Source organism: Saimiri boliviensis, chromosome 4 (genome assembly GCF_048565385.1).
Source record: "Saimiri boliviensis isolate mSaiBol1 chromosome 4, mSaiBol1.pri, whole genome shotgun sequence".
Taxonomy (NCBI): Eukaryota; Metazoa; Chordata; class Mammalia; order Primates; family Cebidae; genus Saimiri; species Saimiri boliviensis.
In genome coordinates, this window is record NC_133452.1 from 476,226 (window position 1) to 495,101 (window position 18,876).

General features: G+C 40.1%; 1 protein-coding gene across 2 annotated transcripts; it reads right to left on the reverse strand.

Annotated features, from left to right (window-relative positions):
- Window positions 1-509: 509 nt before the first annotated feature.
- TBP (TATA-box binding protein) lies at window positions 510-18,360 on the reverse strand. 2 transcript variants are annotated; one of them, XM_003943432.4, is made up of 8 exons: window positions 18,246-18,360; window positions 15,922-16,123; window positions 11,885-12,288; window positions 9,541-9,628; window positions 6,506-6,597; window positions 3,728-3,895; window positions 1,867-1,961; window positions 510-1,189 (listed from the first exon to the last, which is right to left on the reverse strand). In XM_003943432.4, exons 2-8 carry the CDS (start codon window positions 15,973-15,975, stop codon window positions 1,110-1,112), a joined length of 981 nt encoding a protein of 326 aa, XP_003943481.1. In that variant the 5' UTR covers window positions 15,976-16,123; window positions 18,246-18,360; the 3' UTR covers window positions 510-1,109. The 2 variants fall into 2 exon arrangements, with proteins under 2 accessions (XP_003943481.1, XP_010329592.1); XM_010331290.2 differs by having other exon boundaries at window positions 15,922-16,126.
- Window positions 18,361-18,876: the final 516 nt, after the last annotated feature.

Below are 18,876 nucleotides of genomic sequence, written 5' to 3' on the forward strand. Positions count from 1 at the left end.
TTAAAAGGAAAAAAACAAACCACCCTAACAATAAAACCTAAGAACCCACAAATGTCCACCTGATATTTCACGAGGAAAAAAAAAAAAAAAAAAGTTACTGCAGAGAGATCACAGCCTGTGGATAGGGCACCAGCTTCCAAACCTGAAGGACTCACTCAGAGACCATTTTTACCACTTGACTAGCTGTGTAACTTCAGCCAGGTCCCTCAGCTGGGGCCTATATCTCCTCACTTCTAATAAAGGAACAAAACCTAACTGCAGCTTTGTGAGGATTCCAGGCACTGTATGCAAAGTACCTAGAAAACAACAGTTGCTCAAAATATGGGAGGTAGTAAATACACATTTCCCCAGCAACCTTGAGTTCTTAGATCATTAATGTGTTTTCACTGCAGCATACAATGAAATATTGACTGAATCAAACAAGCAAACACCAAAATGGTTTCAGATGTTATAACTAAAATACAACTTTTTAGAAAACAGTATGATCACATGACTCTTACAAGGTATCATAACAGCAATCTAACACTTTTATAAACTGCATTTATTGTACAGAGTACTCTGAAGAAAGAAAAAATATGTACAGCCATTCATTTTCATTAACACATGTATTCTGTCCTGCAATACTGGAGAGGCGGAATGTGTCTGGCACAGAAATAACCCCTAGGAGTTATAAAGTCAAAAAACAATACTTTTTAAAAAGATTTTTACTTTTCTGGTAGAAATATAAAAACTGTGGTTCATGGGGAAAAACATTAAAATTAAAAAGTCCAATCAATTGTAGAGGTGGCTTTAACACTTAAAAAGTTTTGTCCCTCAAACCAACTGTCAACAGCAGTGTTTAAAATTTATGTATAAATAAATGGGCAGCGCTGCCCAAATAGCAGCACAGTATGAGCGACTCACAGTCATGCTGCGTGGTGTTCTCAGTGCACAAATAATGCCCCTTCCCATTATCCCATGGTGGGCACTTACAGAAGGGCATCACCTGGTGCCACAACCTGCAACTCAGCATCCATCTCCTCACACCACCACCATGTAAAGGTACCAAAACCAACCGATTTGTTTTAAAAAAACAAGTGGGTGGGGGAGGCAAGGGTAGATGATAATCATTACGTCGTTTTCCTGAATCCCTTTAGAATAGGGTAGATGTTTTCAAATGCTTCATAAATTTCTGCTCTGACTTTAGCACCTAAGAAGACAAGTTGGAGTAGAAATAAGAGACTGAAATGGCATTTCTTAACATATTAAGAAGGGAAAATTATTACCTTAAAACAAAGCTGCAAGCACAAATCTCACCATACCCAGTCAGATTAAGGCACAGGCATGAAACCATTAATGGTGGAATCACCTGTCACAATCTTATTTTGGTTTATAAAACAATACTTTTAAATAGTCATTTTAGTGGCTCCACTGTCTCATTCTATAGCTCAAGAGGCATGTCCTCATACTTCTCTCCTTGGTCCTGAATCAGGCCATAAACCAAGCAGGACAGCAATGAAAACAACCGAATCTGATTTTCCCCATTGCTGCCTTCAACTAAGCTCTTTTCTGAATCGTCCTTTCTTGTCTCGTAATCATATTGCTGAAGAATCCTAAAGCTTCAAATAACTAATTCCAAGTGAAAACACCATCTTTTATTCAGTACAATGCTCACCTCCCCACTGTAAATGAAGTCTACTTGCAGGACTGTGATCAGACTTCCCTGCTCTCACTGTGCCTTCAGTGGGCGTGTTTCTCATCAGACTTTGGGTGGGAGGCCTTTGTAAAAGAAGCTAGCCCACTGTCCCAACAGTGAAATTTATTTTCAGCACTGACAAAATGCCACAACTTACAAACATTCAGATACTACTGCCTGTTACAACTTACCTGTTAATACAACTTTTCCAGAAACAAAAATAAGAAGAACAATTCTGGGTTTGATCATTCTGTAGATTAAACCAGGAAATAACTCAGGCTCATAACTGGAAGGAAAATTGCAAAAACAGTTTAGAAATTAAGAACCTTTCATGCTTTTAGATAAAATGAGGACCTATACAAGGAAAAATGCTGAATAAACAAGCAAACTAGTCAATAGGTAAAGCACAGTTCTTCAAGCAACATCAAGGACAGAATAATTAAAGCAACTGAGGCCGACTTGCAGTCATCACTTGATAACCACTGGATGGGAGGCTATTTGTCCTCTTAAACTTTACCCTATTTCTACTGAATCTGGATTTTCTGATTTAAGAAAAAGAGCCCTGTATTTATGTCTGCAGTCTTTCATGATAATCATTTACTTTTACAGTCCTAATAATTACTATTACAGTCCTAATAATCATTTACTTCTAAGATCTGATACTGACAGTTTAATTGGTAATCATTATCTCACCTTCTTAAATTGAAATATTCTCTAGCTGTTAACTGTGGTCAGGAAATTTAACCAAAGTGATATACTAGCCTGAGAATTAACTTAAACCTGATTAAGCTGTCTGATTGAATGGACTATTGGTGTGTGTGGGGATATATATCAAGAATTATAAGAATTATAAGAATTAAGAATCTCCTCCTGGTTTCAAGTGATTTTCCTGCTTTAACCTCCCGTGTAGCTGGGATTACAGCTGTGCACCACCACGTCCAGCTAATTTTGTATTTTTAGTAGACGCGGGTTTCACCATGTTGGCCAGGCTGGTCTTGAACTCCTGACCTCAAGTGATCTGCCTACCTCAGCCTCCCAAAGTGCTGGGATTACAGGTGTGAGCTACCACACCAGGCCTGGTACATATTCTTCTAAGCCAGGCGTCCCCCCAAACTATGGCCCGCGGGCTGCATGCGGCCCCCTGAGGCCATTTATCCGGCCCCCCGCCACACTTCAGGAAGGGGCACCTCTTTCATTGGTGGTCAGTGAGAGGAGCACAGTATGTGGCAGCCCTCCAATGGTCTGAGGGACAGTGAACTGGTCCCCTGTGTAAAAAGTTTGGGGATGCCTGTTGTAAGCCTAGAAATCTAATTTATCTTAGTTCAGAGAGACTGAAAACAGGATGCCTCTCTGTGTCTGTGTGTCTGACCTAAGAGAAAATTCAAGAAAGGCTTCTCTCAGGGAGAGTGGAATGGGTAGATATATGGAACTCAAGTGGGAGCTTTCTAGGTGAAAAGGGAAATGAATGTGCTAGGCATAAAAGTGGCACGTGCAAAGGTGGAGGGCAAGAGGAACCAAGTGAGCCAAAGGGGCACAGAGAACTAGTGTGCCCGTGAACAGACTCCAGAAGACTGTGAAATGAGGCTGTGAGGTGGGCAGGGCTGCCTGCCTGTGAGTATTCATCTGTAAGTAGCAGGAAAATAATTAGAAAGTTGTTCCCATGGCTCAACTTTACACTTTACTGGTAGATCTGATACACTGTGGACTAAAAGAGAAGATCCAAACTGGGAAAAAAAAATTGATACAAGAGTTTAGGTTCAATTCATGCATTCCAACTGTTTTTGGCAATAAAACAAAACATACAGAAGCAAAATTGAATTCACTCCAGTAAAGGGGAGTTACAGGTACTGCTAAGAGATAAGGGAAGCAGAAGGCTGGTGAGGGTGATAAATACCACTGAGAACATCAGGAAGACACTGCAAGAATACAGACAACTATAACCATGCCAACTGTTCTCACATACTGAATATTTTGCATTTGTTTTATTCTGAGCAATGCTTTGATTATAAATGAACTGGTGTCAAAAGCAATCATAATACATTTCACGCTTACCTACTAAACTGTTGGTGGGTGAGCACAAGGCCTTCTAACCTTATAGGGAACTTCACATCACAGCTCCCCACCATGTTCTGAATCTTGAAGTCCAAGAACTTAGCTGGAAAACCCAACTTCTGTACAACTCTAGCATATTTTCTTGCTGCCAGTCTGGACTGTTCTTCACTAGGGAAAGGAAAAAAGTGAGTTATTCATACTCAGAGCCAGCTAAAATAATTATTTAGACTAATAACTTACAAAAAGTCCAAAACAGGAAACTAATAAAGTGTAAAGCGGTCAGCCCCCTTGAAACAGGAGAAATGACTGACAAACATTCACAATTTCCTTATGAAGTGTTCCTGGGTCCTTGACAGAAAAGGTCCTTGACAGGTCTGCCAAAATGATAACACTTTCAATTCACCAAATTACTGTAGCCCTAGATTTTATGGACATAAATTATATCATCATCATCAATCATCACTATTTTTATATTTTAGCCCATGCATTTCTACTGAGAGGAAAACTAATAGGCTTCATTTTGATCATTAAATGTCAATGAGATTTATTACTGAACAATGTATTCACTAATTCTGTCCTCTTTTATACCAAGACTCATCATAGATAAACATTCCTATGATGTCATTTGTTGAATAAAAACTATAACTTAGTAGTTCAGAGCTTACATAAGAAAAGCAGAATGTGGGCCAGGCATGCCGACTCACGCCTGTAATCCCAGCACTTTGGGAGGCCAAGGTGGGTAGATCACCTGAGGTCAGGAGTTCGAGACCAGCCTGGCCAACATGGTGAAACCCCATCTCTACTAAAAATACAAAAATTAGCCAGGCATGGTGGCATGCACCTATAATCCCAGCTACTTGGGAGGCTTAAGCAGTAGAATCACTTGAACCTGGGAGGTAGAGGTTGCAGTGGGCCAAGATTGTGCCACTGCACTCCAGCCTGGATGACTCCACCTCAAAAAAAAAAAAAAAAAAAAAAAAAAAAAAAAAAAAAAAAAGAAAGGAAAGAAAGGAAGGGAGGGAGGGAGGGAGGAAGGGAAAGAAGGGAAGGAGGGAGGGAAGGGCAAAAAGAGAAGGAAAAGCAGAATGTGAAAATATTGCCATAAACAAAAATTAAGCATATATATATATCTATGCTGTGCTTTTTAATTTTCAGGTAAATTTATTGGTGGTTTCTTGCCTTGATGAAACAGTCATCCAATTAGATACACAAAATTTGCTTTTCAGATGCTCTGAGACAAAAAGGGCTAAATGCTGCAAGAAAAGCCTGCCTTGACAAACCAAGTTTCTGATACTCCATGCAAGGGGAAACAAGCAAACAAAAAGGCTCCTAATTAAAGAGGTTACTACTGCATGTTGTGGCCAAGGGGAAGTGAAAGGCAAGGACAGGTCCTTGTTCTGCCTTCTGAAAAAACTTGGAGACCAGGAGCCAGAATGTCCACGCCAATGGCATCCCCTTCACTGTAAGACAAGTTTAAACTTCAGAAAAAGCAAGTGTCCACAACCTCCTTCTATGTGTTGATACCTCCAAGTACATTTTAATGCTCTTTCACTTAAAAAGTTTGTTGTTGTTTTTTTTTTTTTTTGAGACAGAGTCTCACTCTGTTGCCCAGGCTGGAATGCAGTAGCACGATCTCAGCTTACTGCACCCTCCGCCTCCTGGGTTCAGGTGATTTTCCTGCCTCAGCCTCCCAACTAGCTGGGATTACATACATCCACCACCATATCCAGCTAATTTTTTTGTATTTTTAGTAGAGACAGGGTTTCACTATGTTGATCAGTCTAGTCTTGAACTCCTGACCTCAAGTGATCCACCCAACTCAGCCTCCCAAAGTGCTGGGATTATTGGCATGAGCCACTATGTCCGGCCAAAAAGTTTTAGTTTATTTGTTCAGTTCATTTATGAAGCTAATGTCACTAATTATCCCCCAAGTTTTTGACTTCTACCAGGTATATGAGCTCCATTTAGAACAGTGAAGGTCCCAGAGCACTAACTTTCAGACAGGATCACTTCGGATGCAGAATATAGGCAATGACATTTTATAAGAGGGGTGTATTCCTTAAGATCTGCACAACTCAAACACTCATAATGAAAGCTAGTTTCAGTGAGACGGCAGGTTTCTGTGGCCAAAATATGTGGTGCTGAAACGCTGCCAGGCCCAAAAAAGTCTGCAAAGAGCATAGACCATTAGCTTTGAAATGTTCCAATTGTTGATCTATTTTTTCTTCCATTTCAAGATGTTAAGTACAACATTTTTTTTACATAAAGGGAATTTTATTAATAGTTGTGATGTTATATTATATCATACCTAATTCTTTTTCTTTTTCTGGAAACAGAGTCTTGCTCTGTCTCCCATGCGGGAGTGCAACGGCGTGATCTCAGCTCACTGCAACCTCTGCCTCCCAGATTTAAGAGATTCTCATGCCTCAGCCTCCCAAGTATCTGGGATTTCAGGCATATACTACCAGGCCTGGCTAATTTTTGTATTTTTAGCAGAGCTGGCATTTCACCATGTTGGTCTGGCTGGTCTCGAACTCCTGGCCTCAAGCGATCTGACTGCCTCAGCCTCCTGGGATTACAGGTGTGAGACACCATGCCTGGCCCATACCTAATTTTTAAGAAAATGAAATCACCGCTATCTAAAATTATTACAATCAACCATTTTAATAAGAAAGCAATAATAACATGTTAAAGCATTAACCTATAACCTAAAAACAATGAGATACCACCTTTTCATTCATAACCCACAGACTAAAAGAATGAATTTCTTATGGCTACCTCTTGGCTCCTGTGCACACCATTTTCCCAGAACTGAAAATCAGTGCCGTGGTTCGTGGCTCTCTTATCCTCATGATAACGGCAGCAAACCGCTAAAATGGTCAGAGAGAATCATTAGTGAGGTCATGCCAAACCGCTTAATTTTGTTAAGAGAACTACATACACGTTGACAAATCACAACTAGAAGGACATAGTACATCAAGTTATCAAAATATTTGCCCTGTATTTCTGTATATCTGTAAAGGATTTGCATACCATCACACGTAACAAGTATTCCTTTGCATAAGGAGCAGAAAATAATCAATTGTGACTACTAAGTAAGTTATACCAAGATCTGTGTGTTCTTTCACATGAGCATTCCATCAAGAGAAATAATGTTTGCAAAATTTGGTTGTTCTCAATAAATACCAGTGCCTCTGTGTCTACTTTATATTTTCTGCTTAGAATGACTACAGCTTCTCTAACAATAACTTTTGTTTTATTAATATGGATTTTGAGGCAAATAAACCAACAAACCTTTTCTACCTTAATGGAATAAATCATATTACAAGCATATCAATATGTAATGAAGTAAAATCCTGCTTCCAATTGCTCTTTAGAAACTATATTATTCTGTTAAACACATACAAATGCAAATTGAGAGGAAACCAGTTTTAACTTTTATTTTCTGCTTTTTATGCTTGAAACATGTTAATTCTTTGAGAAACTTTTTCTTGCTAAGATAGTTACTCAAGGGGAAAGTATTTCAACTGTGGGTTGAATTAATGGCCTTAGTTATTAGGTACATGATCAAAAGCAAATAATTACTTTGAAATAAATTATTTAATACATATTTATACAATAAAACCTATATATTTCTAATTAAGATAACTCTTAACAAACTGGATTGCTTTAACAATTTTATTACTTTTTTTAGAGACAGTCTCACTTTGTTGCTCAGACTAGAGTGCAGTGGTGCAATCATGGCTCACCACAACCCTGAACTCCAAGAGATCCCCCCCACCCCCTTGGCCTCCCAATTAGCTGGGACTACAGGTGTGTGCCACCAACCCCAGATAACTGATAATTGTTTGAATTTTCTGATGAAATGAGGTCTTAACTATGTTGCCCAGGCTCATCTTGAACTCTCGGCCTCAAGCAATCCTTCCAACTTGGCCTTGCAAAGTGCTGGGTTTATAGGCCTGAACCACCCTCCCCAGCGTTTAACAATTTTAGTTTAAAAACTGCTCTAAGTTGGCTGGGCAGTGGCTCACGCCTGTAATCCCAGCACTCTGGGAAGCTAAGACGGGTGGATCATGAGGTCAGGAGTTCGGGGCCAGCCTAGGCAATACAATGAAACCCCGTCTCTACTAAAATACAAAAAATTAGCTGGGCATGGTGGTAGATACCTGTAATCCCAGCTACTCAGGAGGCTGAGGGAGGAGAATTGCTTGAACCCAGGAGGCGGAGGTTGTAGCCGAGATTGTGTCACTGCACTGCAGCCTGGGTGACAGAGTGAGACTCCATCTCAAAGAAAAAAAAAAAAGAAAAATTGCCCTATGTCTTCCCTGTGACTTTATCAACATCTAAAAATGCTAATAGTATATTGCAGTTTACGTAAGTCTCAGGAAAAGCCTAGCTATTTTGAATTTCCGGAATTTCCTTTACTATATATATACATATGTATGTATTTTTTTGTTGTTGTTACACGGAGTCTCACTCTGTCGCCCAGGTTGGAGTGCAGTGGTGTGATCTGGGCTCACTACAATGTACACCTCCCAGGTTCAAGCGATTCTCCTGCCTCAGCCTCCCGAGTAGTTGGGACTACACACCTCGCCTGGCTAATTTTTTATATATTTAGTAGAGACAATGTTTCACCATGTTAGCCAGATGGTCTCGATCTTCTGACCTCGTGATCTACCCACCCTGGCCTCCCAAAGTGCTGGGATTATAGACATGAACCACTGTGCCCAGCTCCTCTACTATTTTTATTTGTTAGATAACTAATATCACTTCACTAAAGATCATAAAGTCACAAAATGATGCATTCAACTAAATATAGTTATAATGGATAAAATATTAATTCTTTGAATGCCACATGTCATACAGACTCACTATGAGTGGTTAAAAGGTGATTTTCAGATCCTTAGCTATCTTTGAGATCTTAGACGTTATGTTTCAGGGATTTAAAAATGCATCCTAAGTTCATTACTTAACATTTCTCTCAGTCCAGCTAATGTTTATACAAATTACTTTATCTACCATAGCTGGCAAACACCATCCCTATACATATACAAAATTCTTCACATGATCCAGACACTATATATATATATATATATAAAACTTAGCTTATTTTATAGACCGCTATATTCCCAAGGATTCTTATAAATCATTATAAATTCTCATAATATGAGATGAACTTGTTCTATTCACTAATATCCAAGATATAAAACAATGCACATTTCACTTTAGATCTTCATTTTGTTGGTGTCAAGAAACAAGGATAACACAATCTTTGATATATAGATTTTTGTTTTTGAGACAGAGTCTCATTCTGTCACCCAGGCTGGAATGCAACGGCATGATCTCCACTCACTGCAACCTCTGCCTCCTAGGTTCAAGCGATTCTCCTGCCTCAGCCTCCTGAGTAGCTGGGATTACAAGCGCATGCCACCACGCCCAGCTAATTTTTTTATCTTTAGTAGAGACGGGGTTTCACCATGTTGGCCAGGCTGGTCTTGAACTCCTAACCTCAGGTGATCTGCCCACCTTGGCCTCCCAAAGTATTGGGATTACAGCCATGAGCCACCAAGCCCAGCCAAAAAAAATTTTTTTTAAGAGACAGGGTCTCACTATGTTGCCTGGGCTGGTCTTGAACTCCTAGGCTCAAGCAATTCTCTTTCCTTGGCCTCCCAAACTGCTGGGATTACAGGCGTGAACCACTGTGCCTGGCCTGATCTACAGACATTTGTTACGTATCATGAAATATATTAAAAATAGAGAGACATGGCAGAGAAGACAAAAAAGAAAAAAACATACATTAAAATAGATCTAACCTTGGGATTATATTCGGCATTTCGGGCACGAAGTGCAATGGTCTTTAGGTCAAGTTTACAACCAAGATTCACTGTGGATACAATATTTCTGTAAGAAATTAAAAAAAAAAATGGCGATTTAAATTAGTTAACTTTCATAGGATGAGGTGTTAGATATTACGTAGACATCTGATTATTTCAACCAGGCTTTAATTTTTTTAAATTGCTCACATTTACTAGGTGTTTAACAAGTATCATGTACATGTTGAGCATTTTATATAGATTACTCCACTTCATACTTATAATGCACTGAGGTAGTAGTTACTAGTATTCCCACATGCAGATAAATAAGCTGAGGCTTAAAGGGAGTGCAACTTGCTCAGGATGCACATGGATCCCAAATGGTGGAGCCAGGATTTGAGTCTGTTTCCAGAGGCACGCCCTTGGCCTCCTCATAGACAAACTCAACTCTCATCTGTGAGCTCTGAAAAGCCACCACTACCACCCTACTCCTAAAAGAAGTCAGTATTTATATTGAAGATAAGCAGGCATGTACCACCTCAGTTCTCTCAAAGTAAGTATCTTTTGGAAAAACAAGAGCTAAGTGTCTTTAGAAAAAAAAAAAAAAGCAAAACCCTGAGTTCTTTTCTAATGAACTCTCAGTAAAGAAGGATAAATAGAGCCATCTGTGTCCACAGACCCTTTTCATTTTTCAGTGTTCTTAAATCACTTAATGAATAACTTACATAAGGATAAAGATATACTAAAAAGTAACTTTATTAGAAATTTTAATAAAAATTTAAACAACAAACTCATATTTTCATTATACATTTTTCTGCTTATGAAAGTATATATACTTGAAATTGGCAAGGCCCTTTGAATGCTATCAGCTGCTCAAAAACTGTCTTGCATAGACCTGGAAATCACCATCCCAAGAATATTGATTCCAGATTTCAAATGGATAGGTTCAAATAGCTCATTGTTGCTTCTGATTCTTTTTCTTGTACTCTCAGAATGCAATACTTGTAAAAACTTGATGGCTCGTAATTTTGTTCAACAGAGAACGGCAATCTAAGATACACAACTATAAAGCCAATTAGGGTGATCAACACAATGAATGTTTTCATTTCTGTATCATCTATTTCCTTCAAATTACCTTTGTATACACACCTGCCTTTAGCATTTGTTCACTTATGAACTGTATCAAGTAGATTTTAGTCACACAGTTGTCGAATGTATTCTTATATATTTTCAATAATTTAATAATTACCCTAATTCCTTTAAGCCTACAAGATTTAGAGGGCACTGAATTACAAACCAGTAGGGCTCTTAGTAGATAGTGGAAATTCCGGAATGTGGATGACTGGATGCTCTATAGAGTATCAGAACAACAAAGGCACTGGCAAGAAACAAACACCTGACTGGACTGTTTATGATTTAAATCAGAAATGCAAACTTAAACATCCCTGGGAGTCAGACAGGCATGCTGGACACATGGGAGCGGTGTAGACAAGGGTGAGCTAACAAGGCCCTCTCTAAAATCACTAAAATTACTTTATTTTTAAAATTGTGCATGGGGTAAAACACAATTGTGGAGGCAAGATTTAGGTCTTTGGGTGAAAGTTAGCATCCACAATTACACACCACTTAGTTCCAAAAATGATCAGAGATAGCTTACAAACAACAACCATATATGTAACAAGGTGAACAAACGCAGGTAGGAAATACTAGATCTAAAGGGAGTATGAAAGAGGGAGGTATCGTACAAGAAAACTGAGGAGATGCAGAGACTGCAAGTAACCTTTTCATCTGGTCATAAGCTTTCTAAAATGAAAAGGTATACACTTTTTATTGACTGGGATTATTTGGAAATATTCGCTTGTTTTTTCAGGAAGATGAAATTATTTCCTACCCTAACTACGCTGTTACATATAGAACCCACTTCATTTAGGTAGAAAAATCCATTTAGGACAAGAACAGTCATTCTCACTTTGTGAGAAGGACACAGGCCTTCAAAGATTTATATCTTTGAAGATATAAATCACAAGCTAAATCACAGCACTGTGATTCAGTGATATCAGATACAGGGAAATGCCTATAATAATAACAGTGGAATTCAGATTAAATTTTGTTGTTTCAAGTACATAAAACACAAATAAGCACATTTCTGAACCTGTTAAGAGAGCCTTTTACTGAGGGCACTAAGACAGCTTTGCTCCCTTTCCCAAGTGTGAGATAAGGCAATTTGATACACAATCGCCATCAGTGCCACTCCCTTAATAGAAGAATCCATCTAAAAACAGAGCAGGAACACAGCTCAAAGGGACTCCTAAGAGGGAGGAGATGTAAAACAACAAGTACTCACTGCAGCTGCGGTACAATCCCAGAGCTCTCAGAAGCTGGTGTGGCAGGAGTGATGGGGGTCATGGGGGTCACAGGGGAGGGATACAGTGGAGTGGTGCCTGGCAAGGGTGCAGTTGTGAGAGTCTGTGAGTGGAAGAGCTGTGGTGCCTGGCCTGAGGTTCCCTGTGTCGCCTGCTGGGACGTTGCCTGCTGGGATGTCGACTGCTGAACGGCTGCGGCTGCAACTGCCTGCTGCTGTTGCTGCTGTTGTTGCTGCTGCTGTTGCTGCTGCTGCTGCTGCTGCTGCTGTCTTTGTTGCTCTTCCAAAATAGACAGACTATTGGTGTTCTGAATAGGCTGTGGGGTCAGTCCAGTGCCATAAGGCATCATTGGACTAAAGATTGGGATTCCAGGAGTCATGGCACCCTGTGGAAAGCAAGGAGAAAAACAGGTTAGGCTAGCTGGTGCTAAGTGTTGGTGGAACTTTCCTGGTAGAACAGCAGGTGAGATGTGCAAAGGCAGATGCCTTCTGAGAATAATGGGGTTGTTAAACATTAATTAGGGAAGAACCTGCTATTCTTAAACACACTGCTTTCTTCTTTAATATCACATAGTGGATAAACATGAAGAAAAATCGATAAACTGAGCTTTGGAAAAATTAAAAACTTCTGTTCTTTGAAAGACACCATTGAGAAAATTAAAAGGCAGGCCACAGACTGGGGGGAAAAATAGCTGTAACACATACATCTGAGAAAGGTCTGGTAAACAGAATAATAAAGAGCTTTGACAACTCCATAAAAGAAGAGCAACAAATAAGAAGGGCAAAAGATGTGAAGGGCATATTACAAATGAAGATACAGGCATACGGTGGAAATACTACGGTTTAGGTTCCCGACCATCTCAATAAAGCAAGCAGTATGAAGTTTTTGGTTTCACCGTGTCTATAAAAGTTACATTTACACCATATTGTAGTCTATTAGGTGTGCAATAGCATTATGTCTAAAAATATGTATATACCTTAATTTAAAAATGCTGTATTGCTAAAAATGCTAACAATCACGTGAGCCTCTAGCAAGTCATAATCATTTTGCTGACAGAGGGTCTTGCTCCAGTGTTTATAGTCACCTGCATCAATTATCTCAGCTAGATCTTCCATATAACTTGCTGCTTCGTGTTGCATTTTTATGTTGTAGAGATGGCTTCTTTCCTTAAAGCTCATGAATAAACCTCTGCTAGCTTCAAAATTTTCTTCTACAGCTTCCTCTCCTCTCTCAGCCCTTATAGAATTGAAGAGTTAAGGCCTTGCTCTGGATTACACTGGCTTAAGGGAATATTGTGGGTGGTATGATCTTTGATCCAGACCACTGACACTTTCTCAATATAAGCAATAAGGCTGTTTTGCTTTATCATTTGTGAGTTTATTGGAGTAGCACTTCCAATTTACTTTAAGAACGTTTCCCTTGCATTCACAACTTGGCTAACTATTTGGTGCAAGAGGCCTAGCTTTCAGCCTATCTCAACTTTCAATATGCCTTCCTCACTAAGCATAATCATTTCTAGCTTGTGATTTAAAATGAGTGATGTCAGCTCTTCCCTTCACCTGAACACTTAATTAAAGGTCACTGTAGGGCCGGGCGCGGTGGCTCAAGCCTGTAATCCCAGCACTTTGGGAGGCCGAGGCAGGTGGATCACAAGGTCGAGAGATCGAGACCAACCTGGTCAACATGGTGAAACCCCATCTCTACTAAAAATACAAAAAATTAGCTGGGCATGGTGGCACGTGCCTGTAATCCCAGCTACTCAGGAGGCTGAGGCAGGAGAATTGCCTGAACCCAGGAGGCGGAGGTTGCGGTGAGCTGATATCGCACCATTGCACTCCAGCCTGGGTAACAAGAGCGAAACTCCGTCTCAAAAAAAGGGGGGGAAAAAAAAGGTCACTGTAAGGTTATTAATTAGCCTAATTTTCATATTGTTGTATCTCAGGAAATAGGGAGGACCAAGGAGAGGGAGAGATGGGGGAATGGCTGGTCAGATCATAGACATTTATCAATTAAGTTCCTGTATTATATGGGTGAAGTTTATGGCATTCAAAAATAATTATAATAGTAACATCAAAGATCACTGATCACAGTAACAAATAATAATGAAAAGATTTGGCTGGGTGCAGTGGCTCATGCCTATAATCCCAGAGGGTGGATCACTTGCAGCCAGTAGTTCAAGACCAGTCTAGCCAACATAGTGAAACCCCACTAAAAATACAAAATTTGGCTGGGTGTGGTGGTGCATGCCTGTAATTCCAGCTACTCAGGAGGCTGAGGCACGAGAATCGCTTGAACTCAGGAGGTGGAGGTTGCAGTGAGCCGAGACTGCACCACTGCATTCCAGCCTGGGTGACAGAGTAAGTCTGTCTGCCAAAAAAAAAAAGAAAGAAAAAAGAAAAGAGAGCATTTGATAACAATAACAAATAATAATGAAAAAGTTTGAAATCCTGCAACAATTACCAAAATCTAACACCAAGACATGCTGTTAAAAAAATAATGCCAACAACAGACTCGCGGGATACAGGTTTATCACAACCTTCAATTTGTTAAACATGCAATAATGTGAAGTGCAGTAAAGTGAGGTGGGCCTGTGTGTGAGTGGCTGGTAAGTACTTGCCTAGGTGCTAGGGAACATTAGTAATCAGGCAAATAAAAATCAAAACTACAGTAAAAGCAATCACTAGAGTAAAAGTAAAAGTAGAAAGACTGACAGCACAAAGTGTTGGTGAGGATGTAGAGCAACTAAAATTCTCTTATGCTGTAAAACACTATAGCCACTTCAGAAAACAGTATGGCAGTTTCTTATAAAGTTATACACACACTGATAAAGGACCTAGCAATCTTACTCCTAAGTATTTACCCATGAGAAACAGTAACAGTGAATTCAAAGTCTACACAAATATTTATAGTGCTTTTATTCATAATAGCTCCATACTGGAAAGACCTCAAATGTGAGCAACTGGAGAATGGATAAACTGTGGAACATCCAAACAATGGAGAGCTATTTGGCTATACAAATGGATTAACTACTGATATACAAACAGTATACTGGGCTAGGAACTCACACATACACAAAAAAGCATATACTGTATGATTCCATCTATGTGAAATTCTAGAATAGACAAAACTAATCTTTAGCACTGAAAAGCAGATTCAGTAGTTGCCTGGGGCCAACGAAGTGACTATAAAGGGGAAGAAGGGGCTTTTTAAGGTAATTGAAATGTTCCACCACTTACACAGGTATATACAATTATCAAAACAACTGATATTTAAAATGAGTATTTTTATTGTATGCAAATTATATTTGAACAGAAGTTACCGACTTTTTTTTTTTTTTTTTGAGACCGAGTCTTGCTCTGTTTCCCAGGCTAGAGTGTAGTGGCACAATCACTGCTCACTACAACCTTCACCTCCCAGGTTTAAGCAATTCTTCTTGCCTCAGCCTCCTGTGTAGCTGGGATTACAGGCACCCGCCATCATATCTGACTAATTTTTGCATATTTAGTAAAGATGGAGTTTCACCAGGCTGGTCTCAAACTCCTGGCCTCAGGTGATCTACCCACCTTGGCCTCGCAAAGTGCTGGAATTACAGGCGTGAACCACCACTCCTGGCCAGAAAAATTATTAAAGTAGATGGGTGGTTGAGAGCTTGAAATGTAAAAAGGGAAAAATAAAACTAGAAAATAATTTGGTGAGGGTGATTTTCAAAACCAAAGAACCTATATAATCATTTGAAACATTCTCAGAAGTGTTTACCAAAAGATTAATGTTTTATAAACAAATATTTAATTTAGCTTCCAAACAGACTCCCCAAATAAAACACTATTGTGCCAGTTCAAAGCCTAATAGAACGTTTCAACAAAATAAGGCTTAAAATACACACACACACACACACATATATATATATAGTCATTTTCAAAAACAGATCATTAAATACCCTTCCTTCCCTTTGATACCATCTCTTGAAGTACAGATTTCTGCCTTCCCTATTCTCATTATCTCCCTCCTGTTGTATTACCTGAGGGGAGGCCAAGCCCTGAGCATAAGGCGGCAGGCTGTTGTTCTGATCCATGACGTTCACTTTCTTCTTGGCAAACCAGAAACTCTTGGGCTGGAATTTGTCTCACCATTCAATTTTTTCCTAGAGCATCTCCAGCACACTCTTCTCAGCAACTTCCTCAATTCCTTGGGTTATCTTCACACACCAAGAGACAGAAATGCTGCTTTGAAAAAAAAGCCTGAAGTTTAATTTAAGGATTCAGGTAACCTGTACAGTCCTATAAGCCAGTTCCATGGCTATACAAAACACAAACTAGAAAACCAATGAAGCTATTTTGGAATACAATGCCTTTTACCTTATAATCCTAAAGTCTTATTCCTTCCATGTTTCCTGTGATTGCATGTAAAATCGCCAACAAAACAAAAATCATTTTGTTACACATTTAAGTACTCTGATAATGCTCAAAATCAAGGTGTTATAACCAGCATTTAAAACTTCTGGGGAAAAATACCTAGAGAAAACTAATTCCTGAGCAAACTGTAATATCACAGCAGAGTATTCATTACGCACTGTATATACGGTACTGTTAAGCAAAGTTCAGATCTTTATTCCAATTTTATATCCTCTATAATGTGTTGGGCAAAAAGTTAAGTAAATATACTTCAGGGTGATCATTTATTGAGCTCCTACTGTAATAAAACTGTAAAAAAAAAAAAAGCTGCACAAAGATAAAACACTACATTTTTGTAAATAATAACCTTACCTCTTTAGAACACATTAATGCAAACTGTGCCTGTTATCTGGCTTTTCTTAAATCATCTCTTTACTCACTACATATCTGAAATGAGTTTATAATAATAACATATTCTCACACAGAACTTCAGATCTGAAAGTTGCAAATTATATGTCCAAAGACCCTTCAGGCATATGCACTTCAAGCATGTGCTGGTACAGAGTAGACACTCAGATACTTGCTGAATGAATGAAAGATTCTGAGGATCGCTTTGAAAGGGCTAAGGCCCCCAAAGACTCTGTATCCTACCTACTTATCATTGAAAAAATGACCAAAAAAGCAAGCAAGCAAACTCTGCTTTTGAAAATAAAAATATCAGAGATGTTTTTAAAATTATATTTTTTGACAGTTACCGTATAACAACAATAACAGAAGTGATGCAGATGAGGATGTAAAGATTAGGAGGATATAGTCCTTGGCATCAAAGTGTTCAATATAAAGGGTATGCAAATAATTACTATAAAACATAGTATAATAGCAGGTGTGCCCTAAGCTAAGTTTCTTGAATGTAGAAACCAGTCTTTGTGATCTCTGCATCTAGCACTACGCCTGGAATACAGTATGTGATCATGAATGAGTGTATATATGCCCCTGGAAGAGAAGACATATAGACTAACAGCCAATTACTATGAAGAGGAGCAGTGTTTTCACAAAACAAGGACCATCTAACTTGGGTCTCACAAGGTGAATAGGAATTTGCGGATCAGGGCTTCAGATAAACGAAATAACATTGAAAAAGCATGCAGTATGAAGGTGACATGCTTAGTATGACTGTATAGGTGACTACAGGAGATGAGACAGCACATATTGGTAGGCTCTTATCACTTTTTGCACATAAGTCTACAGAAGAAACCGCACAGTGATTACTGCACTAATTTATCCTCAGAAAAGAGTTGTTTGCTGGGTATCTTCATCTCTTCGAAACTGAAACATCGAATTCGATATTTTTTGGAAGCAATCTAACTCTGCATAGCCTTCTAGTGTCTGTATATCTAAATGAAGCATAGTCTTTTCACAGAAAAGCCTACCTAGAGATTTGGAAAACCATGATGGCCTGAACCGAGAGATGGGAGACCCTGTAAACAAAGTGATGTGTACTATATCTTAAGCGCTACTGTGTCCGCTGTCTCGGGCTTCTGACAAAGTATTTAAGTCTCAGTGTTGGTAGCAAAATAGGCGGGCACAGACCATAGTGAATCTGCCTTCAAACATGGAGAAGCAGCGGATGGCAGGACAGGGCAGAATAAACTTTGGGTCTTCGATGCCAGGGACTGTCCTGTCCCGCCCGCCGCCGCCGAGCCCGCCAGTACCCCGCGCCCCACACTCGTATGATCGGAAGCCGCTTGCGAACCACAGCAGAACAGGCCACCAGGCAGGAGCGGCGGCCGAGTAGCCGTTACAGGCCGGAACGGCGGCAGCACGAGCCGGAAGAACGTCCCCTGCAGGGCCTGCGCGCACCAATTCCTTGTCTCTTCCCCATCATCGCCCCCAGGCCTCAATGCAGTGGTCGCCTCCGCCCGAACCCTCAGAAAAGAGAACAAGCCGTTACCTGGGTCACTGCAGAAATCACTATGAGCCCGCGGAAACGAAGTTAAACAGCCGGCGGCCCAGTCGCCCGCCACAGCGACCGTGCCCGACCCCACTGAACTCCAGGCGCGCGTTGATAATGTCACTTCCGCCAGTTCTGCCCTCGGCTTCAGCAAATTGTCCTCACTAGGGTGGTGGCCATGCGAAGTGTGGGCACTAGGTCACTTCCTGTGTTTCCGTAGGCGTGGCGCTTAAGGGAAGGAGGGGCGGAGCTCTTGAGGAGTTCCGGGACTGGGCCGCCGCACCACCGCTGTCTCTAATTGGCCTTTGCTGGACACAGGAAAGATCAATTTTAAAATGGTGTGTGTGTGTGTTTAAAGCAACTAGAGGCTTACCTTTGGCAAGTTACCTGACTTCTCCCCCGCAGTTTCTTCTGTAAAATTGAATAATGATGATAATAGTGCTTAACTTTGGGCCGTCTGGAGATTGACAGTCAATGCCTGAGCAGTGCCTGGCACTCAGTAAGCGCGTGCTCCTTACCTGACAGCAACAACGCTAGCTGATCTTCATGCGTGTAGAATGACTAGGAACACTAAGCAAAACACAAGGCGTTTCAGGCACTGTTGTCAAAGGCTCGGTCCGCAGCTGTTGCC